Genomic DNA, 23298 nt, shown 5'->3' with positions numbered 1-23298 from the left:
GCAGTTCTGCATATAGCATCAAATTCCATTTAAAAAAAAATTAACTGTAATTATAAAATGCATGCTCAGGTGCACTGGGCAGCAAGTTTTCAAGGTGTTGGAGATAACTACCTTAGGATTCTCCTGCCATCTCCCTTTAACTTAGATTGCAAGGGGGCCTTGAAAAATTACTTATTCTTTGCCACCAGTTCTCTGTCAGTCAGGGAATACAGTGGATGTGTGACAAAGATAGATTTCTGGTTTAACATGCATGTGTCCATCTCAACAGCCTCAGTGAGCATCAATTGCTCAGTGGGTAAATACTAAATTGAACATAGAAAAGGAATTTTTACTAATAAAATGCTGTTCCAAATTGTTGCTCAGATTGGAGGCTCTGCAGTGCGTTTTCACTTGAGAAAGAGATTGGTTGCTGTGAATGTTTGACAAGCCCTGTACTTGGAGGAGTGACTTACCTCAGGTCTCCCAGCTGTGGAGGAGTCGGAATGAGAGTGGGGTTATAAAAATCCTCACATTGTTCTCTTATGCTAAGTAGGACCATGTAATGTATCATCCAACCAGGGACACTTTTTGGGAGTAAAAAGGGATGCTTTTATCAATTACTCCCAGAGTACCAAACTAAACTGGACTGTCCCAAGACTATTGAAATCTACAACCCCTCTAGCTGTAGCAAGAGTTAATTTGTTAAGTTCTAGATACTTTTAAAACTTGAGCTATAAGTGACATATGACATATTAGTTTCAGGTGTATAACATATGATTCATTATATGTATATATTGCAAAATGATCATCACAGTAAGTTTAATTAATATCCATAACTGCACAGTTACAATTACTTCTGTTTGTTTGTTTCTGTTGTTGCAATTTTGTCTTAATTGCTTTTGTTTTGTTTTGTTTACTGAGGTATAATTTACCTATAACATTACATTAGTTTCAACATAACGATTTGATGTTGCAAAATTACCACCACAATAAGATCTATTACTACACAAAAGTTACAGAAATTCTTTTCTTGTGATGAGAAATTTTAAGATCTATCCTCTTAACAACTTTCAAATATATGCTACAGTATTGTTAACTATAGTCATCAAGTTGGACATTACATCCCCAGGACTTACTTATTTTATAACTGGAAGCTTATGACCATGTTTACACATCTCACGCACCCCTTATCCCGCCACTTTTGGCAACTACCACTCTGTTCTCTGTATCTATGAATTGAGTATTTAAAAAAATTTTTTAAATATATTTTATTGATTTTTTTACAGAGAGGAGGGAGAGGGATAGAGAGTTAGAAACATCGATGAGAGAGAAGCATCGATCAGCTGCCTCCTGCACACTCCCTACTGGGTATGTGCCCACAACCAAGGTACATGCCCTTGACCAGAATCGAACCTGGGACCCTTGAGTCTGCAGGCTGACGCTCTATCCACTGAGCCAAACCGGTTAGGGCTTAAAATTTATTTTAAATTTTACTTTATTTTCAAAGTCTAAAGACTATTTGCTTATCTCAACTTGAAAAGTGTTCAAACTTATAGCAGAGTTGCAATATTCGGAGAATGAAAACACATTTACTCACCATTTTGAGATTCAACCATTGCTCTTCACTCTCTATTTCCTGCTAAAACCATTTCAAAGTGAGGAGAGTGAGTGAGGCACAACATTTAAGGTGGCACCAAAAAACTCAGCAATCAAGATAAATAATATTTTATTACCATGTTTTAAAAAAATCAATATGAATTTAAAAATGCATGATGAACAAAATATCAGCATTTTAATTTTATTTTTTAATGTCTTTTTATTGATTTCAGAGAAAGAAAGGGAGAGGGAAAGAGAGATAGAAACATCAATGATGAGAGAATCATCGATTGGCTGCCTCCTGCACACCCCCTACTGGGGATCGAACTGCAACCTAGGCATGTGACTTCCTTGTTCATGGGTCGATGCTCAACCACTGAGCCACACTGGCCAGGCACTATCAGCATTTTATATAAAAACTAGTGACCCGGTGCACAAAATTCGTGCACATTAAAAGGGGATTAATTAGAGGAAATAATTTAATATTGCTATTTGCCCTTTCTCTATAATAGAAGTGTCAGAGATGAAAGAAAATTAGTAAAATGTATATGAAAACCTTCCTCCTGTCAGAGTCTGGGGCACACCATGGGACCCAGAGTCAAGTCCCCGCCCACCCACATGTACCTCAAAATCACGTGAGACCCAGACCCGGCCGCCCCCCGCCCACATTGGGCTAGATCCAGACCTGGCCAGTCCCACCCTTGTCAAGCCCTGCCAGGCAGGGGCCATAGCCTCAGGTCCCCTGGCCCAGTGCTGGGGTGGGGGGCGCAGCCTGAAGTCCCCTGTCAAGCCCCACGGGGGCGGGGAAGGGCCTAGCCTTAGGTCCCTGCTGATTGCTTGTTAAGGCTCCTGATGGGAACTTGGCCTCAGCTATGGGTGCAGCCATCTTTGTGATGGAGTGATGGTCAATTAGCATATTCCCTCTTTATTAGATAGGATGGAATTTGACCCCACACTTGCACAAACTTGCCTCACTTGCCTCACCCTAATTCCAGCCTAGTGACATCAAGACACATTACCTGTAAATGCTTCAGGACAAATCTCTTAGGAATAAGGTCATTCTCCTACATAACCACACACACACACACACACACAACACACACACACACACCTATGAAAACTAATAATCATTATTTAACATCTTTGAATAGGCATCCCTAATTTTCCTAATTAGCCCTAAGACATATGATATAGCTGTTCCTTTCTAACTGGGACCCAATCAAGATTAGTTCATGCATTGTATTTAGTTGTTTTGTCTCTTTAGTCTCTTATATTCTAGAGCTGGAGTCAGCAAACCACAGCCTGTGAGCCTGTCACCTATTTTTGTGAATAAAGTTTTATTGGAACATGGCCACGTGTATCATTTACATATTGCCTGTGGTGATTTTCATGCTACAGTGACAGAAAATGTATGACCCCAAGGCCAAAAATATTTGCCATCTGGCCCTTTACAGGAAAGTATGCCAAGCCTGGTCTTAGACTTGATTAGATTCAGAGTAAATATTTTTAAAATAGACTTTTTCTTTTAGAGTAGTTTTAGGTTCATAGCAAAATTGATTGTAAGGTACAGAGAGATTTCCCATATGCCCCTGCCCCCATACATGCATAATTGTCCCCATGATCAGTATCCCCCACCAGAGTGATAAAATTGATGAACATACAATGACACATCATTATCACAGGATAAACATTTCTGACAAGATTACTTTATAGGAGTATTAGTTACCTATCCTATATAATAAAAGGCTAATATGCAAATAGACCGAATGGTGGAACAACCAAACAACCAGTCGCTATGACGTGCACAGACCACCAGGGGGTGCACGCGGAACATGGCGGATGTCGGCAGCAGAGCGGGGAACATGGCGGGCAGTGGCCAAGGGGGGATGGTGGAGCAGGTGAGTGGGGGTGCCAGACCAAGGCGGGGCACCAGTCGCTGTCATCAGGGCGAGCCTCTGGTGGTTACTCAAAATTCTTTGCTCCCGTGTGCCACAGTTCCGCCTGGCACTCACACCTGCTGCTGGCAATGGCTCAGCTCACACCTGCAGCCGGTGCTGGAGTTGCTGCTCACACCCACTGCCGGCGCTCTGCGCTGGCCCTGATCGCCCCTGAGGGCTTCTCCACCTCCCCCTGCTCCTGAGGGGCGATCAGGGCAGCAGCCGCCACTCACATCTGCTGATGGTGCCAGACCCGTTTGAACCCACTGCTGGCACCAGCCCCAATCACTTTGCACTGTCAGAGGGTGCGAGCAGGCCCGGCGCCATCAGTGCATGGGAGCCGTGGCGTCGGGAACGGGGCTGCCGGCAGACAGGGGGCCGGGGGCACGGAGGATGGGCCGAGACCTGCCCCTGTGCCCACCGCAGCCTCATGGCCCACAGTTCATTTCAAGGTGCATGAATTCGTGCACTGGGCCCCTAGTTGCTGTATAACAAGTTACCACAAATTTGGCAGCTGAAAATAACAGCCATTTATTACCTCACAGTTTCTGTGGGTCAGGAATCTGGGCGCACTATGGTGGGGTGCTCTGTGCAGGTTCTCTGTGGGAGCTCGTTGAGAAGCCTAGAGCCCTCTTCTACACTCAGTCAGTTTGTTGGCAACATTGAGCTCCTCGTAGCTCTAGGCCTGGGACCTCAGCTCCTAGAGGCTGCCCTCTCCCTAGGCAGTTCACAGGCTGGTTTCTCCTTCTAGGCCAGCAGGGATGCATCTGTTTGTTGCTTTAAGACTCTGCCTCTAGACTGTCTTTTTACAGGGCGCCCCTGATTAGGTTGGGCCCAATATAATCTCCCTTCTGATGAACTCACCATCAACTCATTTGAGACAGTAAATACACCTGCAAAATCCCTTCGCCTTGCCATGGTGGCATAACCTAATCTCAGGAGTGGCATGCATTGTCCGCCCAGGTCCCACTCACACTCCAGGATGGCGGATTTGACAGGTACCAGGGTGCGCACAGCAGGGCTGAGAATCCCAGTGTCCATCTTGGAATTCTGCCACAACATGTGATTCTGGACTTTAGAGATTTGGGTCATAAAGTCTGCCACCTGGGAAGGCTTAGGTTAAAAACAGGACCTTTTGATCTTGTCTTCTTAACCTCGCCAAAATACTGTCTAAGAAAAGACCTACTTAAGAATCTTACCTTAATGTTAAACTTTACAAAATGTAAGGAAATTTGTGTTCCAAAGTTGGTCTATCTAAAGTATCAACTCTAAGGTTTTCAACTTACTCTGTGTAGATGAAAATGGTAAAGAAAAATATTTAGCTTAGAAACTTGTTATGCTTTATAAAAATAAGAATGACAAGATGTATGTGTACCATTTTCCACATGTTGACACATGCACATAAACATACACATACAGGTTCTGCAATAGCATGGCGGGGGGGGCAGGAAATATTGCTGTGACCATTATGGGAAAATACCCCCTGCTACCCAGGGCACTTAACCTAGCCTAGTGGGGGTTGAGGAAGGCTTCTTGGAGGAGGTGGCATTCTAGTTGAGTTCTGTAGAATGTGTATGCATGCACCAACACACATACACACACACACACACACACACCCCTAAGGTGGAATTGGCCTGTGGTTGCCTATTCTCCAAGTGAGTGAGAGCTTCCTCTGACCATATGTGATCTATGAAAAGAATGGAAAATGAAAAGAGATCCTTAAAATTTGAATAGAATCGCAGTCCTTGGAGGCAGGGAGTATTGGGCGAGGACTCTGTCAGCATGTCAGAAGCTTACACACGCCTGGTTCTCCAAGACAGTGACTAATAGATTGCCAGGTGGCATTGGTGTGAAAAGGACTATCGGGACAGCTGGTGGCCCAGTCCACCTTAGCTGCTGTTCCTGCAGGAACGTGCTGAAACCATGCAGAATTCCTTTCTGGGCTGGGAGCCATGGGCTGCTTCCTTCACCCTCAGCCCAACTTCCACCCAGCACTATATCCCCTGTGTTTTACCTTCTAAATATGGCTCCCTTCCACACCCCTCCCCACCCCTCCACCTTCACTGCTCCCATCCTGGTCTAAGCCACCATCGTCCTTTGCCTAAGGCAGGGGTGGGGAACCTTTTTTCTGCCAAGGGGCATTTGGATATTTTTAACATCATTCTCAGGCCATACAAAATCATCAACTTAATAATTGGCCTGCTATATTTGGTCAAACATTTAATTAGTTTACCCCTAATGCCTTGGCTGGGCCAGACCAAATGATTTCATGGGCCTTATAGGGCCCTCAGGCCTGGCGTTCCACACCCCTGGCTAAAGGATGGAGCAGCCTCTTTGCATTCTCCCTCGAATCCCCTCCAATCACTTCCCTGCAGAGCAGCCAGAGTCCTTTGCTTCCAAATTCAAAGCTGCTCAAACACCACTTTGCATAAAATCCATGCACAATTTCTCCCAGTGTGAAATGCCAAGGCCAACATTCTTAACTCATCCCATCAGGATAAGTGGTCTGCCCCCTCTGGCCTCTCCACACTTATCCTGCAGTCCCAAAACATCGGTCCTTTTCCTTTTTTAGTTCAAATGTGCCACACTTCTTCCCAGCTCAGAGCTTTGCACAGCTGTTCCCTCATGGTGAACGCCTACATCTTCAGAACTCAGCTAGCATGCCACTTCCTCCGGGAAGCCTTCTTCATCCCTTACTACACTGGGTTAAGTCCAGGGGATATTTTCCCCAAATGGCAATATTTCCCGTCCCCCATGCTATTGCAGACCCTGGCCATTCCCCAGCTTCTAGAATCTGTTTGCCCTCAACTTGCATTTGGGAGGGACTTCGTCATAGCCACTGTGGAGAGGCTGCAATGGAAATGATCCCGTGTGCCTTGAAAGACTAGATCAGAAAAGGAGATCTTGCATACGGCTTCCCCCTGGCTCAGTCGCTCCTCTCCTCAGTGCGATTGTGCTGGGAACCCAGCTGCCATGTGGGGGAGCTCCGGCTGCATGAAGAGGCCACAGGCAGGTGCTCCTTGCAGCAGCCCCAGCGGACAGCTAGCGGCAACTGACAGACAGGTGAGTGAGTAAACCTTCAGAGGATTCCGGCTCCAGCCTTCCAGCTACCCACCTGACACCAAACCTGCCCAAACTGCAATTATTGGAGAACAAAATAAATGTTGTAATTTTACATCTCTAACTCTTCAAGAAATGGGGTGGTTTATCACACAGCCACCGTAACTGGAATATAGTAACTTCTATTTGTACCTTCTCTTTAAAGTATCTGTTACAGTTGAAATTTTACATGTGTGTATGTGTGTGATTATTTGATTCCTATCCTTGAAAGATTAAAAGCTCTAGGAGGGCAAAAGCCTTGTCAGTTTTGTTCACTTTTCTATTCCTGACACCTACACTCATTACCAATGTATTCTCAGCTTTCCCACACCTCTTCACGTATAAAAAAAGATGTCATTTGGTCATTGATTATATGCTCATTCATTTTGATAAATGCTCACGGATGGGGCTCTGTGTCAGGAATTTATGATGAAGCATGAAAAGATGATGTCTATAAGGGACTGTGGGAGGGCAGAGAAGGGGTCAGTTCGATTGTGTTTTGAAGGATGTATAGGTGTTCTCTGGGTAATGAAGAGACAAAACACAGCTTCTGGCAAGGGAGATGGTATGTGCCAACGCATGGGGCCAGGAAGCAGGCAGGCATTAGCAGGAGGTTCTGCACAAATAGAGCATGGATGAAAAATTCTTCAGGAAATGGTTCTTTTTTTTAAAAATATATTTTATTGATTTTTTACAGAGAGGAAGGGAGAGAGATAGAGAGTTAGAAACATCGATGAGAGAGAAACATCGATCAGCTGCCCCCTGCACACCTCCCACTGGGGATGTGCCCGCAACCAAGGCACATGCCCCCGACCGGAACCGAACCCAGGACCCTTCAGTCCGCAGGCGGACGCTCTATCCACTGAGCCAAACCGGTTTCGGCAGGAAATGGTTCTTAAGGGCCAGATTCTGATGGCCTTCAATGCTGGGTGTAAATGTTTAGAATTCAACTCACACACAAAATAAATTTAAAAAAATAGGAAGGCTTTGAAGGTTTGGAAGCAGCTGTAGAATTATCCCAGTTCTTAATAGCAGCAGGACTGGGAAAACTGGTTAAGTGGCTCCTGAACTGGTGCAGTGGGGACGTGATGGAGTCAGGACTTGGGAAATGAAGATAGGAGGAGAGGGACTATGGCAAAAGCCACTTAGCAAAAATTCACCGCCTAGGGGTTAGGCTGCTGTGTCAGTGTTACATCAGCTCTAGAAAGCAGGGGCCCACCAACATTTTTTTTAGTAAATATGTCAGGCTCTGCAAACCTCAGGATCTGTCTCACCCACTCATCCTACTGCTGTAGCGCAAAAGCAGCCAGAGATGATGGGCCACGGGGGGCCCCCGTGCATGTGTTCCAACAAAACCACAGACATTGAAATACGAATTTCAGGATTTTCACGTGTCACGAAATAGTCTTCTCTTCTGGCCTTTTCCCAACTTTTACAAAATGTAAATATCATTCTGAACTTGCTTGTGAAGTCGGGCAAAAGCAGGTGGCAGGGGTTGGTTTACCCACCAGCGCTACAGAAGGCGTTACACAGTCCTTAGGTTTCAGGGATGAGAGCTTACACAGCAAGGCCCTCACGGAGCCCCGCCCTCCTGGCACACAGGCCACGCCCCCAGGGCGGAGCGGCGCATGCGCGTCCTACCCGCGGGCGGGGGCGGGGCGGGCCGCGGCTCTGACTTCCAACATGGCGCACGCTGGCGGCGGCGGCGGCTCCGGGGGCCGGGGGCTGAGTGGCGCCCGCTGGGGTCGCTCGGGCTCTGCGGGCCACGAGAAGCTGCCGGTGCACGTGAGTGGCGCCCTAGCCCTCCCTCGGGAACCCCGTCGTCCGGCCCCGCGCCCCCAACCTGGGCCCCGCCCGGCCCCACCTCGGCCCCTCCTCCGTGCGGCCCGGGACCCCAGACCCCTGACCTCTCACCTCGGCCCCCTCGGAGGCCGGACCGTCCCCCTCCCCGCCAGAGACTTGCGCCCCCAGTTCCCTCCACTGACCCGGGCCCATCGGGATCCTCCCCCACCCCTTCCCCTTCCTCGCAGGTGGAGGACGCCCTCACCTACCTGGACCAGGTGAAGATCCGCTTCGGCAGCGACCCCGCCACTTACAACGGCTTCCTGGAAATTATGAAGGAGTTCAAAAGCCAAAGGTACCTGTGGGGCCCCTCCCCACCCCGGGGGGCCGCCGTCGGGCTGAGCGAGTGCAAGTGCCCCAGCTGCGTGACCTTGCACAGGTTGTCGAACCACTGGAAGCCTCAGTTTCTTCAGAAAACGAGAGTGTAGAGTCTTCCTTTGTGGAGCTGTTATGGGGGTTCCTGGAAGGAGGGCAAGCATGGGGGTGAGGCGAGAGAGGCGAGTCCGACCAGCAAAGAGTCTTTCTTCAAAATGTTGGATTTTTTTAAAAATGAATTTTGTTCATCCAGGACTTTAAAAAAATATTTTTAAAGCACTGCATTAAAATGTTATTTATCTTGATTATTGGATGTTTTGGCGCCCTCTCCCCCCTAAGTCTTGTCCCCAAGGTGAGTGTCTCACTCACACATCACCCTAGTCCCAGGCCTGCTAGGAAGTTATGCACATAAAATGCTTAGTAAGGGGCCTGGCATTTTAGAAGGCATTTGAAACACATTAGCTGTGTTTGTAGGCACAGAAGCAGGAGGGTCATGCCCTCGTGTGACAGGAAGCTCACTGAGGCTTAGGGGACAGTGCAGGACCAGAACTTGGGTCCTCTGAGTCTTAGGTTCTCGATGATCACATACCTCCCATGCTGCTTCTCCCTCTGAGGAAATATGGCAGGGTCTGGTTTCTTCCACAAGCACTCTGCCAAGGCCTTGACCCTAGCTGCAGCCATGAGGGAGACCCCATCCCGCCCCTCGAATTTTTAAGCAATTCCCATACTTGTAGGGCCCTTGGTATTTATGCATTGTAATCAGTTGCTGGGATCAACTGCTATGTCATAGTTGATCCCCAAGTCATTTAAAATAAGGGAATGTATCTCATCTCATCATTTAGAGGGCTTGAAGTCCAGGACTCACAGTCACTCTCCTGACATTTTTGGCACTGAGTTACTGGTGCTTGGAGTGTTTTGGGGAACTGTGCTGTGCTGTGTGACTATTCTGTGGTTCTCTCCAGGGGCACAGGGAGCCCAGGCCTGGCTGCTCTGGAAGTAGATCACTGTCAGCAGATTCCCCCCGGTCACATTTTAGGGTGCTTTGTGGTCAGTGAGAAGCTGGTTACATGGCACTGTCATGGGAGTCTAGAATAGATTTTACTTTTGTTTCCCAAGACGCTTTTGCCCACTCGTGATCTTTATTCCAGCATCGATACTCCTGGAGTCATCCGACGAGTCTCACAGCTCTTCCACGAACACCCTGACCTCATTGTTGGATTCAACGCTTTCCTTCCCCTTGGGTACAGAATCGACATTCCCAAGAATGGCAAGTTAAACATACAGTCGCCTCTGTCCAGCCAGGTATGCTGCTGCAGTGGTTTGAGTGATCTTGGCCTTAACACAGCCTTCACTGGTCCTCGGGGACTCGGGTCGGACGGTGTGTCTGGTGGATTGCGTTGCCGGAAAACCAGTGACAGTCTTTTTCTAGACATGCTAATCCTAGCACAAATCAAAACAGATAGAAACACCTATACAGGCAGCCTCTGCTTCCCAGATTGGTCCGTTTGGAGGGGCTGTGCTTGTTAATGTCAGGGAGGCATTCTCTTGTACTGTTTTATGTCCGGTCATAATAACCTCATCCTCGATGGCCGAGCTCTTGCCCTGAGGCCTTCCCTGTGAGGGCACCAGGCAGGTCATGCTTGTACTTGGGCATGTGATCACTGTGATCACCCTTGGTGCCACCCATAAAATGAAGCCGTTGGGATGTGGGTGTTAATGGCCATTTTTATAATTACCAGCAGAGCCACTGGCTCAGCTCAGGCTTGTGGCTTTGGTCTCTTCTCTCGAGGACAGCTTGCTGTCTCCTTTATCTGGAATCCGAAAGCCTATTTGAGCCTTACTTTATTATAAAGTCATTATTGTTTTCCCCACCTCGGCCCTGTTGCCATATAAGGTATAATGTTTAGCTGCGGATGGCGGGGATGGGGGGTGACAAGAGCAGTGAGGGATGCTTAGTAGTTAGTGTCCCTGACTCTACCCACTAGGTCCTTGCCCAGTGGAGGCAGTCAGAAATGTCTCCAGACATTGCCAAGTGTCTCCTGAGAGTAAAATTGCCCCTGATGAGTACCACTGGTCTAAGTGAACCTGCTCTTACAACCTCCTCCATCTCTGTCCCGGGGGTTTTAATGGGGAAGGTAAAAATCTACTGTAGGGAAGCATTTTGCAGGTTTCTCCTCTGATGAGGGAGTGTCCTATTAAAGGAGGGAGTCAGGTTTGAAAGGAGAACAGTGAGAGGCCTACATAAGGCAAGCTCCACCTTCAGTGTGTTGTCTTAGTAAAGCTGAGGAGCACATCTCAGTTTTAAAAAGGAACTTGGAAGCCTGTGGCTGCTGAATTCCAAAGAACTTCCATTTCTCATTTTCAAATGGAGCTGCAGGACCCAGATGTGGGACTCATGCCTCCAGACAGTAAAAGCCTTGGCAGGATTAATCTTTGAAATAGTCACAGCTGGGGGAGGAAACCAAGCTCGTTGGCAATAGTGTGCACGGAGCACTTGGTGAGTCTGAAGTGCCCTATAAACTCGGGGTGTCATTATCATCATTTGCTAAGAAAGAGCAGGATGGAAGTTTTGAATTGTGCTCACTCTATGGACACGGCCTTTCTCAGTCTCTGCCTGTGGGTCTGCTCTGGGGCTGGATCTCCACATGAACTGCCCAGTGGTGGCCCTGCCCAAAATAGCCACGGGGCCCCTGCTGTTGCACACTCCAGGGAGGGCTCTAGTAGAGAAAACAGACCAGATCAGTCTTGTCTCCCCCTGGCTCCCTTGGTGACGAAGGTTCATTAACTTGAAGGAAGGCAGGAGAGAACTTAGTTAACAGCCACTTAAAGGGCTTTATAGTCTTTCAGCTGGAAGAAGCCACATCCAGGGCCTGCTCCCTCAGCTGGAGAGGTGCATTCTGGAACATACCAGCCCACACAGCTTCAGTCAGCAGTAAGGACCAGCAGGGTTTTTAGCCTCCTTTGTTAGTGTCCTCAATGCCAGGCACAAATGACACGGCGTCCTGGCTTCCTGGAGTCCTTTGAGAGGCTAGAATAGCTGGAGATCTTTACACGGCTTCCTGTACACCAGTGCCCCGGTGACTTTTTAGAAATTGGTTTTTATAGTCTCACTGTTTTGAAGTACAGCTTTATTCTTTTCATTTTTCACTTTTTTATGAATCCTGTCAACTACAGACAAGGAGAGAGTAGCTCTGAGGTGCTGGGGAAGAAAAGCAAGGGTGCTCCAGCCTTTGGGGAGCCCTCCGCGTGGGGTTTCTCAGCCTTGGCACCGTTGCCTTTGGGGCTGGATCATTCTTTCTCTTGGAGGCGTCCTGTGACTGTAAGGCACTGAACAGCATCTCTTCTCCACCCACCTGATGCCAGTAGCACTCCCTCCTCCAGTATGACAACTTAAAAGCGTCTCTAGACATGGCCAAGTGTTCCCTGAGGGGCAGAAGCACCCCAGCTGAGAACACTAGTCTATAGAGGAGGACTGACGGACGTGTGCCATGATGAGGGAAGCATGGCCGAAGGAGGGCCAGGGACCATGGGAAGAACGTCCCCTTGCTGGGGCACAGCCTACTGAGTCAGCACCATTTTGGATCCAGTCATCTGGGCCTCAGTTGTTATCTCACCTCTAAGTCCCTCCACTGTCACCTCCAAGTCATTCTCACACCACACTTGTTTGTATATTTCAGAGTAGCAAAGGCAGGAAAGAAATTAAAAAGCCACTGTTTCTTGTTGATTTGCCTTCCCTGGAAAACTGGGAGTCCTCCTGATCAGGCATGACCCTCGCCTGTCTTGGTCATGACTGTGTCCTCCTTTTGGCACATGTTGTCGGAGAAACGATGTCAGTGGGTCCCCTTGAGGGCAGATCCTGTCATCTCGGCGCTGACTTTATGCTTGGCTGGGATGATGGCCAGCTAGGACAGAGATAAACAGATAAACCTTTAGGTGCCACTTGTAAGAAAGTGGCCCTCGCCGAAACCGGTTTGGCTCTGTGGATAGAGCGTCGGTCTGCGGACTGGAGGGTCCCAGGTTCGATTCCCGTCAAGGGCATGTACATTGGTTGCGGGCACATCTCCTGGTGGGGGATGTGCAGGAGGCAGCTGGTCGATGTCTTTCTCTCATCGATGTTTCTGGCTCTCTATCCCTCTCCCTTCCTCTCTGAAAAATCAATAAAATATATTTAAAAAAAAAAAAAGAAAGTGGCCCTATTGCGTTCAAAGGGAGGCCTGCTTTCCACTTTCTGGGGAGAGTCATTTGGAAGTTCAGTCACTTCCTGGCAGATCATCTCTGTGCCTAAGTGACTCACAGAGTAAGTATAGACATCTCTGTGCCAGGCCCTGAGGTTTATTGGAAGTTCTAGCTCTTGAGTTGCTTGCATAGATGAAGTGAGAACTGTTGCGATGCAGATATGACCTATGTGAGCGAGTTCAACACTGCAAGTGAAAGATGGCAGGGGCAGGGCTTGAGGGGGGCAGCAGGAGCCGTGCCTGTGTCTGGGTAGGGATGGGAGTCTTCCTGGTGGTGGGGGTAAAGGCCTGAGGTAGGAATGAGTGGGTGTGCTTGAGAAATGTCCAGAAACCCAGTGGGTTTGGGACATGAAGGCTAGAGGGGGGATAGAGAGACAGGAATGTGGGGCGTTGGTGGCGAGTTCAGGATAGGCCACTCTGGCTACTGTGCCAGCCGTGGACTGAGGAGCAGAGAAGATGTGTGAGGCCCCAGGTGATCCAGACAGCGGATGGTGTTGCAGACCAGGGGTGGGTATCAGAAAGGGAGAGGTCCAGGATCCAGGATGACTGAGCCCTGGGGGAAGGTTGAGGCCCCTGCTGAGATGAGCAAAGCCAGGGAGGACTGGGGCTGCTGCTCTGTGTTATGAGGCATCTCTTAAATATCTAGGCGGGGCTATATGTGGGTGCTTAGATGGCCAAGTTGGCCGTGGAGGGTGGCTCTTCACTGTCTAGGAGGCGTTCTAACTGTGCCTAGACCAGGCCAGCCCCAGCTGGCAGAGAAAAGACTGGATTGTTCCGTAAGGTTCAGACCAAGAATTGGCGAACTATGACCCTTGGGCCAAAGCCAGCTTGTTTTTGTATGGCCAGTGGTTTCTGTATTTTCTGAGCGTTACATTTAAAAAATATTTTTAATTGTAATATTTACAAAACAAAATTCATCATTATAACCATTTAAAAGGGTCCAGTGGTTTCTTAGTATATTCACAATATCGTACAACTACCACCAATTCCTGAACATTTCTGTCACTCCAAAAAGATACTATACCTCCCAATTCTCCCCTGGCAGCCACTAATCCACCCCTCTTTCTATGGATTTGCCTGTTCTGGATATTTCATGAAAATGGGATCATACACTATATGACCTTTTGTGTCCGGCTTCCTTCACTCAGCATGGTGTTTTCAAGGTTCATCCATGTTGTAATAGAGTGTCTATGAACCAGAGCTTCATTCCTTTTTATGGCCGAATAATATTCCACTGTATGGATGGACCACATTTTGTTCGTCCATTCATCAGCTGATGGACACTTAGGTTGTTTCCACCTATTGGTGATTTTGACACCTGTTTTCAGTTCTTTTGGGGTGATACCTGGGAGCAGAATTGCTGGGTCACATGGTAACTACGTTTAACTTACTAAAGAAATGCCAGACTGTTTGCTATAGCCATTGTACCATTATGTCTGGCCCATTTTTTGGAACCCTCGTCTCTAGGGATGGTACTCTGTCTTGACACAGTGGCTCACTCCAGGGCAGGTGGAAGGGGAATGTGGCACTTGAAAATGCACCCTCGGAGTGGAGTCGTGGGGAACTTTGGGTGAGTGCACAGCCTTCTGTAAAGCAAACCCTGACCCAAGGCTGTTCCCTCTCCCTGCTCCTTCCATCTTCCACTGGGAGGTAATTAGCAGGAGCACCCCAGAGTGTCTTAGAATGAATTCACTGCCCAGGAGAAGTGTTTAGAATTGTGGCTGCTCTGGATCTGTTGTGTGTCTGCTTTCCTCAGCTCAGACTTTCTGGAGTTACCTCTGTACCCACTGTTATGGGCTGAATTGTGTCCCCTTCCCAAATTCATACATTGAAGGCCTAACCCTCAGTGTGTTAGAATGTGACTATATTTGGAGATAGGGTTTTTACAGAGATAATGACCCCTAATCCAATCTAACTGGTGTCCTGAGGAAATCTGGACCCAGAGAGAGACCCAGGGTTGGGTGCACACAGAGAGACAACCGTGTGAAGACACCACGAGAAGGCGGCCATCTACAAGCTTAGAGGCTTCAGGAGAAACCAGCCTCCAGACTTCCAGCCTCCAGACCTCTGAGGAATAAGTTCCTGTTATTGGAGGTGTCCAGTCTGTGGTATTTTGTTATGGCATCTCCAGCAGATTGGTACACCCACCCAGCTGATGGGCAGTGTGCCCAGCAGTCCTCATCCCACTCCAGAGCCTTTTTGGTCAGGGGTTGGTGCAGGTGGGCTGCTGGGCGCCTGGGCGATGGAAAGAGTAGACTCAGTTTGTTCCTTCACCTGTTCATCTGATCATTCCCCAGCAGTGGAGGAAGCCTGCTCTGTCCCAAGCTCTGTTCCAGGCACTGGGGATATAGTTGTGAACTAAGTAGAATCTCTGTCTTCATGATGTTCGCCATCTGCTCAGGGTGGGCAGACAACAAAATAAGTACAATATGTTACAGTAAGAGAAAAACAGCAAGAAAGGGGCTCAGAGTGCTGAGAGACAGGGGCATTTTAGTTGGGCACAGGATGGTTCCAGAAGACTTCTTGAGAAACAGCCTCTGCTTGCTGGGGATCTGCAGGATGCCGAGGGTCATTCCCGACGGCCCAGCTCCTGTCAGTGGCAGAGGGAGGCTGTCATCAGAACCACACGCAAAATTCCAGTTTAGAAACACAAATATCACCTTGGGCGTGGGTCCTGTCCCACTAAGAACTAGGATTCTGAGTGCACAGGAGAGAGACGTGTGTGTCTTTTCTATTTGTATTGATGGGAAAGCACACAATGAAGAGCATGCTTGATGGCTGGTCAGGGCCCATCTCTTCTCTCAAGTGACTTGCCCTGGGCTTAACACCAAAAGTCCCGCAGTCCCATGTAGCCTGGACAGTGGGCCCCCTTATCTGCAGGGTCCCAGTTTTATACCTGCTAAGCGCAGGTGCTTTTACAACTGAAAACAATCTCGCTGAAATGAGCTGGCAAAAAGTGTAGGAAGATTTCTTTTATAAAGAGGCCAAAACTCCACTCTGAAAAGGATTCAACAATCCACGTTTTATACATTTCTTGCAAATGCTAATTTTTTAAAGTGTAGAGTGTTCCTGAAACCTGTGTGTTCTCTGAATCAGTTGGAAAGGATCAGGCGGAGGCGAGTTCCTAAGACCTGCCCAGGGGAGCACAGACCCACAGGAGGCCCAGGAGGAGCCACCTGCTTGTTCTGTGGGCTCCGCCATCTGCATTCCTCCTCCAGGCCCGCAGACGGCACCTTTTTTCTGCATCTAATTGAAATACTTGGCTTTGTGCGAGGTTTTCCCTTTTCTCACAGATAGTGGCGTTTGGTCTGGCGTTTGTCACAATCTGTTCCTGGTGTCGGGCCGACAGTCACTGTCATATTGTTGTCAGGAGAACTCGCACAACCACAGCGACTGTACTGAGAACTTCAAACAACAGCTGCTGTACAAAGAGGACAAACCCCAGGTGCCCTTGGAGTCGGATTCTGTGGAGTTCAACAACGCCATCAGCTACGTGAACAAGATTAAGACCCGCTTTCTGGACCACCCTGAGATCTACAGGTCATTCCTGGAGATACTGCATACTTACCAGGTAAGAGGCCTCCCTCAGGCCACACTTCTCTGCGGCTCTTCCTGGTGCAATCCAATGTCAGGCGCATTTTCTTGTCTGAATTCATGGAATCCTGTAAAAATCTGATAAGTTCTTGTTTTTGCATTAATTTTTTTACTGTGATAAAATATAGATAATGTAAAACTTAGCATTTTAACCATGTTTAAGTGTCCAGTTCAGTGGCATTAAGTACATTCACATTGTTGTGCAGCCATCACCACTATCTTGCTCCAAAACTCTTTTCATCTTGTAAAACTAAAACTCTGTCCCCATTAAACACTAACTCCCCATCCCCTTTTCCAGCCACTGGCACCCACCCTTTTTTCTGTCTCAATGAATTTTTTTATTTTTTTAAAAATATATTTTATTGCTTTTTTTTTTTATTTTTTTTTACAGGGAGAGGGATAGAGAGTTAGAAACATCGATGAGAGAGAAACATTGATCAGCTGCCTCCTGCACACCTCCCACTGGGGATGTGCCCACCACCAAGGCACGTGCCCTTGACCAGAATCGAACCTGGGACCTTTCAGTTCGCAGGCCGATGCTCTATCCACCGAGCCAAACCGGTTTTGGCTGTCTCAATGAATTTTTTGACTCGTCTAGGGACCTCACATAGTGGGATCATACGGTATTTGTCCTTTTGTGACTGGCTTATTTCATTCAGCACGTGTTGTAGCATGTGTCAGAATTTCTGTTTTAAGGCCGAATAATATTCCATTGTGTTGATGGAACAGATTTTGTTTATCCATTCATCTTTTGATGGGCATTTGAGTTGCTTCTACACTTTGGCTGCTTTGAACATGGTGTACAAATACCTATTGGAGTTTGGTTTAGTTATGGTTCTAATATACTCCTTGAGGCAGCTCTGTACCCAAGGAAACATACATAAGAAGGATTAAAAAAGAACCTAAGGGGATGCTCTTGTTATAAGACAACTTCATTATTGTTTAGACCACACAGCTTTTATTTCTGCTGATTACAACTGTGCAGGCCCTGAGGCAACAGAGGTAAATGGTTGCTGCTGCTTAGGAGTTCAGTCTAGAAGTGGGAGAAACTTGAGATGATTAGGGTGGAAAAGAAGGGAAATGCAAAGAAGTATGTCAGGGTTAGTGGTTGCCAACCATGTAAGGGTCAAGAGAAGATACTCAGGTTGAATCTTGACAAATGGGCCAGACCCATCTGGTAGACAGGTACAGATAAAGGATGGACTCTCGGTGTTGGGAACAGCCCAGGTGAAGGCCCAGGGGTCAGAAGGAGACTTAACGGGAAGCACAGGCAGGCCAGTGGTGAGGGACATCTGTGTCATGCAAGGGCTTGGACGTCATCCTCTTCCAGACGTGAAGTTTCTGACACCTTTTATTTTTCTAAGCAGCAGAACCCACTTTAAAAAATGAAATCTTCTGCACAACCTTGATAAGTGAAATAAAGAAGTGGGATTCTCTTTAGCATAAGTGTATACGGTCAGATAACTTGTTCCTGAAAACCCAGCGGAGCCGTTTTGACACAACAAACTTTTGCTAGTGGTGCTGGCGGTGTGCATGTCCCCATCTGGCTCATGTCTAGTGTGTAGTGCTTGTACAGCAGTAAGAACTTGCTTCTCACAGATGAGCAATTGCGGTGGCAGCTGTGAACATTCGATCTGGGGGTGGGGGCAGTGATGTTTGGGATCTTATGGGTCCTTCACAGCTTCCATGGGGTCATTATAGCTTAGGGGCTGGAAGAACCACTATAGAGAGGAGACTGGGAGGTGTCTGTTCTGTTGATGGTAATGGGGCGGCAGAGAAGTTAGATTTATTTATCTGAGGTCATATTGATGGGACACAGACTCATTCAGAGAAGACTCAATGGTGAAGGTACAGCTTGGTGTCCTCCAATCAGAGCCACTGGGGGTCGGTGCCTGGGACTTATCCCAGTTATGACTCCACATCTGGCCCAGCATCTGCATTTCAAACAAGCCTCCTGATGGACCCAGACCCGAGGCTGTCTGTTTCTTCAAGAGGAGCTAGGAGTCTGAGTTTTTGTGTGAGTTATCTTGATTTTAGAACATTGGCTTGGATTTTTAAAAGACACTGTGAGGCCCACAGCAAGCAGCTCTGGGTAAATCTGGCTGTGTGTTCCTGGGTTTTATGTCTGTTAGGTCTTGGTTCAGATCTTAGCTCTGCCACCTGCGCCCTCAGAGCCCTTTCCCTCACCCCCCTGAACCTCAGGTTCTAATCTGTAAAATGGCTATAACACTGGTGGTGCTGACCCCTGGATTAAATGCAGCTTTCACGCAGGTCCTCGACGCACAGTGCTTGCCTTGGGTCAGCTGTGGAGAGCTGGTCCCATTGTCCAGCTGCATACAGATGTCCCATGTGTACTTGGATGAGCACAGCCAGTTCTGCCCTGATGTGACACTTGACATCCTAGAAGTGACCTTGCTCTGGAAATCGCACCCGCCACAGGGCTTATGGGAAAACAGGGTCAGGGCACAACACTGGGAAACTGTTAGTGACACGTTAAAGAAGGCACCTACTAAAAATGGTAGCTTCATTGTAAACATTAAATGGCTAAGAATGACATAAATACCACAGCACTTCTGGCACTTGACCTTGGAAAGACTTGTGGTTCATGTGTGGGTGTGGGAACGTTGCAGCCGGTGGGTCACTGTGAGATGCTCCCCTCCCCTGCAGTCCTGGTCCCCCCCAACCTTGAGATGCTGGGAGGAGGTTTCCTGAAAGGGGACAGACTTTATAACTCCCGATGGGGATGGCTGGTCGCTCCTCACAGGTATGGCAGATTGCTCCTAACAGATGTTGAAGGGGGACAGTTAGATTCCCACACTACTCAGTGCAATTTTCTGCTCTTGCCCAGGGCTTCTCCCATATAAGCAATTGTAAAATCCACACTGCACTCAGATGATTCCTTAGTACATGTGTCAAGCTCACACAGATGCGCTTTCAAAACAAATGTTAGAACAGAACTGACCATCTCTGTGTGTGTCCCTAAGTCTGGATGTGCGTCCGTAACGTGGTCTTAGATAGCACCACGCTTCCCTGTGCCAGTCTTCCTTTCCGCCTTGTGGTTCCCACATCCTCCTTGGAAAAACCAGTCCTTTTCATCTTTGTCGATCTGATGAGCGAAGTGGCACTGTTTGACGTTGTTTTTCTTTAAACATCATCCAGTTTGATCATCGTTTCACGTGTATAGAGGTGACTTAATTCTCTGAACTGAGTGGTCTTCACCCATTTTCCCTTTGTCTTTCACGTGTCCTGGTGGCTTTGGTGGGGGGCGAGGCAGTTATTTTCCCCTCTTAAATAGGTGCTACGGGTGCAGGATTGAAAACTCGCTTCCCTCAGGTGCAGCAGGCCGGGAGGAAGGGAGACATGGGCTTGTTCCCCTTTGTAGCTGTGGAGTAGGCATACTGATGGGAATGTCCTTCACTCTGGGAGGGCCCCGGCCTTAACACCTCTTACTTGGTCATATCCTCAGGTGTAAAGTTGAAAGGAACTTATTTTTAACTAGAGGCCCAGTGCACAAATTGCGTGCACGGGGGTGGGGGGGTGTCCCTCAGCCCAGCCTGCACCCTCTCCAATCTGGGACTCCTCGGGATCGGGCCTAAACCAGTAGTCGACATCCCTCTCACAATCCGGGACTGCTGGCTCCCAACCGCTCACCTGCCTGCCAGGCTGATCACTCCCTAACCACTCCCCTGCCAGCCTGATCGACACCTAACTGCTCCCCTGCTGGCCCAATTGCCCCCCAACTGCCCTCCCCTGCCGGCCCGATCGCCCCCAACTGCCCTCCCTTGCCTGCCTGGTCACCCCCAACTGCCCTCCCCTGCTGGCCCGATTGCCCCCAACTGCCCCCCTGCAGGCCTGGTCCCACCCCAACTGCCCTCCCCTGCAGGCGTGGTCCCCCCCAACTGCCCTCCCCTGCCAGCCTGGTTGCCCCCAACTGCCCTCCCCTGCTGGCCTGGTTGCCCCTAACTGCCTTCCCCTGCCGGCTGGTCGCCCCTAATTGCCCTCCCCTGCCAACCCAGTTGCCCCCAACTGCCCTCCCCTGCAGGCCCGGTCGCCCCCAACTACCCTCCCCTGCCAGCCTGGTTCCCCCGCAGCTGCCCTCCCCTGTTGGCCTGATTGCCCACAACTACCCTCCCCTGCTGGCCATCTTGCGGCAGCCATCTTTGACCACATGGGGGTGGCCATCTTGTGCAAGGGTGTGAGGGTCAATTTGCATATTACCTCTTTATTATATAGGCTATCCAACTTGAGTTTTCCTCTCAGCTTCCTGTCCTCCCAATCCAGGTCCATGCTGGTCTTTATATTGTTACTTTGAGCTCTGAGTCAGGCCATCTTTCTTCAAGTGTTGGTGACTCTGGTGAACCGTTTTGTTGGCCCTTCTCTTTACCCTCTTCCCTTGAAGGCTCAGCACTAGTTCCACACTCCCCTGCCCAGCAAAACATGCTCCCTTACCCTTGGGAGGGCTGGGACCATGTCCTTCCATGGCTGTGTCCCTGTCCACATCCCCTCCACTCTCCTAGCACAGGCCGCATCCAAGGCCAGGGCTCAGGCTGTGCTGTGGAACTGGGTTCAGACACAAGCACATAGGACAGTTCTCCAGGCAGGGGAGCTCGATACGGGGCACCCCAAGGTGGGCCCCTCTCTCCCAGTAGCCGTCCTTCTGTCTCCTCCACAGTGGGATGCCTGAATGTCACAGCTTAAGTACCTGGTTCCTTGGCTAACAACTCATTTTCTTTCCCAATAATTGGCAGAAGGAGCAGCTGAGCACAAAGGGCCGGCCCTTCCGAGGCATGTCTGAAGAGGAGGTGTTCACTGAGGTGGCAAACCTCTTCCGGGGCCAGGAGGACCTGCTCTCAGAGTTTGGACAGTTCCTGCCTGAAGCCAAGCGGTCCCTGGTGAGTACAGAGCACCCACCCAGCCCAGGGGCATCTTCTCAGCAGGGCCCCATTTCCTCAGTGCAGCCCCCTGAACCAGGCCAAGCTTGTCCAACCCCCAGGACATACTGGCTTCTCACAGGAGCCACACCGACTCCCAGGGAGGCTCCCATCACAGGCTCCACCTCCATGTCAAGCGGGAGTAGATCCTGAAGAGGGCTTCTCAGTGTGGACAGTGCCAGATGGCAAGGGCTGCTTTGGTAGGTGAAGACCAGGGGAGGGGACCTTGTATTCCTCCTGACCTTTAGTCCTGTGACAAGGACCAAAGAGCCACCTGCCTTGTAACCAGGGCTCTGTGGGCAGGTGCAGGGGGCGTGGGCTGAGTCTTAGCAATGACGGGGAGGCAGAGAGCAGAAGAGGCACCTGGAACAGGGACTGTGAGGATACAGACTGCATTGTTAGTCTGTCTCCCCCTGTTGTGGCCCTTTCCATTTCCTCTTTTTCATGAACATAAGGTGCTTGCTTGTGTTGTTGTTAATCCTCACCTGATAATACCTTTTCCATTGATTTTTTTTTTTAATACATTTTATTGATTTTTTTACAGAGAGGAAGGGAGAGGGATAGAGAGTTAGAAACACCGATGAGAGAGAGACATTGATCAGCTGCCTCCTGCACACCCCCGACTGGGGATGTGCCCGCAACCAAGGTACATGTCCTTGACCGGAATCGAACCTGGGACCCTTCAGTCCACAGGCCGATGCTCTATCCATTGAGCCAAACCAGTTAGGGCTTCCATTGATTTTTTAAAATATATATTCTTATTGATTTCACAGAGGAAGGGAGAGGAAGAGAGATAAAAACATCAATGAGAGAGAATCATTGATTGGCTGCCTCCTGCACGCCCCCTACTGGGTATCGACCTCACAACCCAGGCATGTTCTCTTGACCAGAATAAAACCTGGGACCCTTCAGTCCGCAGGCCAACGCTCTATCCACTGATCCAAATCAGCTAGGGCTCCATTGATTTTTAGAGAGAGTAAAAGGGAGGAACGTGGGGGTGGGGGGAGAGAAACATGGATTGGTTGCCTCTCACATGCCCCCCGACTGTAGTTGAGGGTGGAACTTGCAATCCAGTTGGTGCCCTTGACCGGGAATTGAACCCAAGACCCTTCGGTGCTTGGACTGATGCTCTAACCACTAAGCAACACCAGCCAAGGCACTTTTTTTTTAATTAAAGTAAAATTCACCATTTTAAAGCATACACTTTAGTGGTGTTTAATACATTTATATGTTGTACAAGCACTACATCTCTCCAGTTCTTGAACATTTCCATTACCCCAAAAGGAGACTCCGTCCCCATTAGCAGTCACTCTGCATTCCCCTCCCCCAGTTCCTGACAACCACCAATCTGCTTTCTGTATATGGATTTTCCTGCTCCGGACCTTTCATATAAATGGAATTATATAACATGTGGCTTTTTGTGTCATATGCTATGGCTTCTCTCCCTCAGCATGTTTTCAAGGTTCATCCACGTTATAGCATGTGTCAGTGCATCATTCCTTTCTATGGCCGAGTAATAGTCCATTGTAGGGATGGACCATATTCTTTTTGTTAATCCTCACCCAAGGATAATTTTCCCATTGATTTTTTTAGAGTGGGAGGGGGAGAGAGAGAGAAACATTGATGTGAGAGACACATCAATTGGTTGCCTCTTGGGCGTGTAAGACGTGGGAGCTGGGGTTTGAACCTGGAACCCAGGTATGTGCCCTTGACTGAGAATCAAACCCGCAACCCTGTGGTGCGCAGGCCGACGACACTCTAACCCCTTTT

At 48.7% G+C, this 23298-nt stretch overlaps 1 protein-coding gene across 1 annotated transcript in view; it reads left to right on the top strand.

The window, feature by feature from the left end:
- The first annotated feature begins 8293 nt into the window (after positions 1–8293).
- The window catches only part of SIN3B (SIN3 transcription regulator family member B), a 41801-nt gene continuing 26796 nt past the window's right edge, over positions 8294–23298 (top strand). The window contains exons 1-5 of the mRNA XM_008157808.3: positions 8294–8396; positions 8642–8748; positions 9917–10070; positions 16374–16574; positions 21346–21489. Coding sequence (XP_008156030.1) covers positions 8295–8396; positions 8642–8748; positions 9917–10070; positions 16374–16574; positions 21346–21489 — 708 coding nt within the window. The 5' untranslated portion in view covers position 8294. The remainder of the gene's footprint in view (positions 8397–8641; positions 8749–9916; positions 10071–16373; positions 16575–21345; positions 21490–23298) is intronic.

This window comes from Eptesicus fuscus, chromosome 6 (genome assembly GCF_027574615.1).
Source record: "Eptesicus fuscus isolate TK198812 chromosome 6, DD_ASM_mEF_20220401, whole genome shotgun sequence".
In the NCBI taxonomy this organism is placed as follows: Eukaryota; Metazoa; Chordata; class Mammalia; order Chiroptera; family Vespertilionidae; genus Eptesicus; species Eptesicus fuscus.
The sequence above is the reverse complement of the archived record's forward strand: the minus strand, read 5'-3'. Positions and strand labels throughout refer to the sequence as shown.